The following is a 4,629-nucleotide window of genomic DNA, read 5'->3' on the forward strand; positions in this document are numbered from 1 at the left end:
TTAACTGTGAAACTGTCTGTGCCACAGAATTTAACTGGATTAAGAAAAATTTCAGTAGATCTGAGAGAAAGACCCTGGAAGGAGATGGCAAAATAGCTGAAGAACTGAAATGTCAAGGCTTTCAGAGACCTTACAGCAGTATTGCTCAAAGTCTGGGTCCAGTAACCACCCATCTCATGGTCTCTTGGGCTTTTCCCCAGACCGACTGGAACAGAGTCTTAGGAAGGGATTGGTCAGGAACCTACGCTTTAAGCAAGCTTCATGAGTGGTATGTATACTAACATTCAGAAACTGATGTCAGAAAGACAGCTGGGTACCAGGAGATGGGGAAGAGTTGGCTGGAGGCACACAGCCAGTTAACACAAAGCCGAGGGGGCGCTGCTGTCTGCTGATCCCCCACCCCAGCATTCAGCTCCACTCAGTGCCCTAGGACGTCTCGCTGGCTTTCCCTGCGGTCGGGCCCATGGGTGTTATTTCCTCCTGCGGCAGATATGAACCCAGCCCTCCATCTTAGAGCAGTCTGAGCGCTTACTGCAGCTGGCTGCCTGGGGTCCAGGGGAGAAGTGCCCCCAGTCTAGTAGGGCTTTCCATTGCTTTGAGCACCCAGAGATCTGGGGTCTGACAGTCGCACTGGAGTGCAAGCTCCTGCCTCTGAAGGCTTTCTTACGTTTCTCACAGCCTAGCCAGAGATCTGAGGGGAGGTTCAGGGTCTGCCCCAAGTGCGTGCACAAGCAAGGGAACAAGAAGGGAGTAACCGCGCTTCAGACAGGAGGCAGATGATGTCTGTGATGAGGAGACACATGCACCATTGCCCAGGGGCAGGAAAAAGCCCAGTGAGAGCCGGAGCTGAGCTGGTAATAAAGAGACAGCCTGGTTGGAGCCAGTGAGGGAACCATTTACCAAGTGGGGCAATCCCAAGTTTATTCTTCTCATCCCTGGAGCAAGATGGCCAGTGCAGATGAGAGGACAGCACGCTTGCCTGCCCCGGTCTCTGATGTCCTGGGGGCTGGGGGGGCATGACCCCTCAGGTGCCCTGGTGCTCGGAGGAGGCCCTGGAAATGCATGAGGAGCCTTGCGCGGTGCCAGGAGAGCTCTCCGATAACCCCCTCAGTCACCAGGTGCCTTCAGCCTGGCGCTGTGGGCCACACACTGGGGTGGGGGAGGACGGAAAGCTGTATCAGTGAGACCCAGGTTGGTGAGGGAGACAGAGCGGCCACCTCCCTCCCACACCCTGCTCCCTGGCGCAGACAGTCAGTAGTGGAGGCGGGCACAGGTGCTCTGAACACAGAGGAGTAGGGCGTGCTCCTGAGAGCGTGAGGGGAAGCTTCACAGAGGAGTGACTTTAAAAAGAAAAGAAGACAAAAGTTCAAGTATTTTATAGAAAAAAATTGAGAGAACATACTTGATGTAACAATGAAATAGAGAAGAGAAAAAGAGACATTTAAAGAGAGGTAAAATGAGAAGGAACTTGAGAAAAGAGGTGAAGAAAAGGAGCATGGTGTCAAGGAGGCTTGTCCTCGCCCCAGCATCCTTAGAGCAGCGGTCGCGGGGCTTCATCTCCTGTGGCCACCTAGGCAGGTGACCTGGCACCCACCCCTCCCTCTCAGGCAGGACCACCTGCAGGCTCCTCAGAGGCTGGGACCAGTTATGTCGTTTCTCTTTCACCCAGCCCAGTGCTGCCCCATGCTAGCAATGCCATCAGTGTTTGTCTACAAATGACACAGACTCCTTGGTCCATGACCAAGATCCCAGAGAGTGCCGTGAGCCAGGAGGGGAAGTGACCAAAGGCAAGTCTTAGGGAACAGCTTACTACCACATCCCAGTTCCTCTTCAGTCAGTTATTTTGATTTCTTGACTCTTTCCCCTGACTCTGTGGAGAACTGTGGACAGTATTTATTTAGGGTTCTATTTTTAAGGCATTATAGGTGATTTGTACTCCTCCATGGGAGGCCTTTAGGTATGTTTCCACTTTCCCAGGTGGCTCAGTGTTAAAGAATGCAGGAGATGCAAGAGACCTGGGTTCGATCCCTGGGTCAGGTAGATCCTCTGGAGAAGGGAATGGCAACCTACTCCAGTATTCTGGCCTGGGAAATCCCACTGACAGAGGATCCTGGCTGGCTGCAGTCCAGGGAGTCGCAAAGAGACACGACTCAGCGACTGAGCACACACATTAAACCCAAGGACTAATGGGAAGGAATGTAGAATGTAGGACTGTTACCTGGGAACCTCATGGTTTTCTTTCAGTTGAAGTGGACTAGATCTCCAGGAGATCCAAGAGAGCACAGACACATCCCAGGTGTCCAGTGGTAGGAGTGGAGTTTCTACCCCATTTCCTGAAGGGGAAAGCCCACGTTGGAATGTTTTGGCCTCAGGAGCCTGATTCTGCCCTTTTCTGTTTTTCAGGGGAGAATTTGGTTTGCGAGAGTACTCTGAAGTTAAGACTGTGACAGTAAAGATCCCCCAGAAGAACTCTTAAGATGGCCAAGAAGGAAGGTGAAGACCAGCCTGCACGATTCCCCTCTCTGCTTTCCCTGTGGGGCCCAGCTCTCAGGAATCCCCAATACTTAGTCCTTATTTAACAATTCAAATGACAGCATGTAGACCATTCGCTGGGTGTAATGAATGCAAGCCAGTGGGCGTGGTTTCTTGGCACTCTGTGAGGGATCACCTTAATGATACCAAATATTGGGAATGGGATAAAGGCTGGGGAGCAGCCGTGGGCACATCCAGTGTGTCTTTCTGGGGTGAGGGCCTGAATAAGGGAGCTGTACTGTTTGGTGCCTCTGTCACAGAGGACCTCACTCAGGAGCAAAGGGAGCCTTTCCATTGTCTTCATTTCCCTCTTCCAGGCTCTCTCTGTTCACGCTCCCCTCCTGCTCCTCCAAGGAGATCTCAGCTGAGCTCATTTGAGGCAGATGTTTGGGCCGGGAACAATTTTCCAAGGTTTTGCAGCCAAATTACCGTTTCATGTTATCCATTTCTTCAAAGCAAAACATGAAATGGTTTTAGTTAGAGCCAGACCAGATTGAAAATGCCAGGAGCTGGTACACTGCAGATGTACTAAGGAGAAAGAACTTAGGAAGTTTCTGACCCAGTCTGGCTTTCTTACATCCATAAATAACTTGAGTGAAAGATCAGGAGATGGAGCTCCAGAGACCATTCTGTGTAGTTCACAGCCTCGGGGCTCACTGCATGGTTTGGGGGTGTGTGTGAGAGATGTGTGTGTGTGTGTGTGTGTGTGTGCGCATACATGTGCATGTATGCATTTAATTCCTTCTTGATTATTCTGGAATAAGTTAGGGTCTGGGTTGTTTTTCACAGATTGATAAGATCTTTTCCAAAGCTTATCTTTCAAATCAACCAAAAAGTGATCTGAGTGGACTTGAGAATTTGGAAAGAAGGTAATGCTGGGTGCCTTGTAGAAATAATCCCATGTTCAGTTCTGCAGACAATTCATATGAAGTGAATTCTCCCTGCAGTTGGAATCCACAGTCTCTTCTGCCCCCCAGTCCCCTGTGCCCACCACCTGCTAGTCCTGGTGTAGCAAGTGTTACTTTTGGCCCCCATGCCCTAGATCTGCTGGTGGTAACCTTGGAAGAGCTGGCCAGGCCTGGAGGTTTCCTTCTCCGTTTGTAGTGTTCCAGTGTGCCATGATTGCCACGCCCCACCAGAGCTCCACTTGTCATGCCCGTGGCCCGTCCACACACCTTTCTTGCCTCTTGGCCTCCTGGCAGGGTGGGGGGCATGGTGTGAAACAGGCCGGCCCGCTGTCCCCCTCTCCTCCCAGCTGAGCACCACCCTGCTGCTTCCCAGTGAAGGCTCCATGACATGGGCAGTGTCAGCTTCCCTTCCAGCTGCCGAATCCAATTCATCTCTAACCTAGATGAAGATCACTTATTTAAAAGTACCAAACCTAACCGAGAGTATATGAAATATGGGCAACACATATATAGCCTTCTGTATTTAATGGTTTTCTGCTTTCTAACATTGCCGGTTGTCTATTTATAACCCTTGTGTCTACTCATGATGTTTTAAAGAAACCTCTACTTGCTGTTATTGACAAAGGACAGTGGCTGGATGCCTTGAGAGATGCCACATTTCTGAGTTCTTTCGTGTGAATGTCATGCTCTCCTCCTATAGCCTGTGTCCCCCATGAACATATCCACTAACCAGCTAGTTACCTTGAACTGCAATATAGAATGTGAAAATGAAGATTTATTTCTTTTAATTTACTTAAAAAGAAACCTCTGTGCTAGCAATAAAGCATTTATATTGTGTACTTCTTGGGATCTTCTGGCTATGTTTATCAGTGTCTTTGTGTAATACTGAGTCCATCTAGGCCTTTGGCTCAGCAGCTGGACTTTTCAGGCATGTTGCCTGCTCTGGTTACTGAGCAGTCTGGGAGGATATTCTTGCCATAAGGTAAATGAAGCCCTTATTTCTGACTCTATGTAAATAAAGCCAGGTATACATACGGTTCTGTGTGGCAAACCAGTCCAACCCTGCATGAAACATAGGAAATGACAGTTTTCATGCAGAGTAGCCTCCAGGAGAGTTAACTTGTAGAGGAATCTTCAGGCCTTGTTCTCACAAACGTGGCCCATGGGACGAGAACTCACATTTACTAAT

The 4,629-nt window shown here is 49.6% G+C and overlaps 1 protein-coding gene across 1 annotated transcript in view; it reads left to right on the plus strand.

Moving 5' to 3' along the window:
- ALDH1A2 (aldehyde dehydrogenase 1 family member A2) overlaps window positions 1-4,279 on the plus strand; it is a 119,219-nt gene extending 114,940 nt beyond the window's left edge. The window contains exon 13 of the mRNA XM_004010568.5: window positions 2,404-4,279. Coding sequence (XP_004010617.1) covers window positions 2,404-2,476 — 73 coding nt within the window. The 3' untranslated portion in view covers window positions 2,477-4,279. The remainder of the gene's footprint in view (window positions 1-2,403) is intronic.
- The last annotated feature ends 350 nt before the right edge of the window (window positions 4,280-4,629 follow it).

Source organism: Ovis aries, chromosome 7, assembly GCF_016772045.2.
Source record: "Ovis aries strain OAR_USU_Benz2616 breed Rambouillet chromosome 7, ARS-UI_Ramb_v3.0, whole genome shotgun sequence".
Taxonomy (NCBI): Eukaryota; Metazoa; Chordata; class Mammalia; order Artiodactyla; family Bovidae; genus Ovis; species Ovis aries.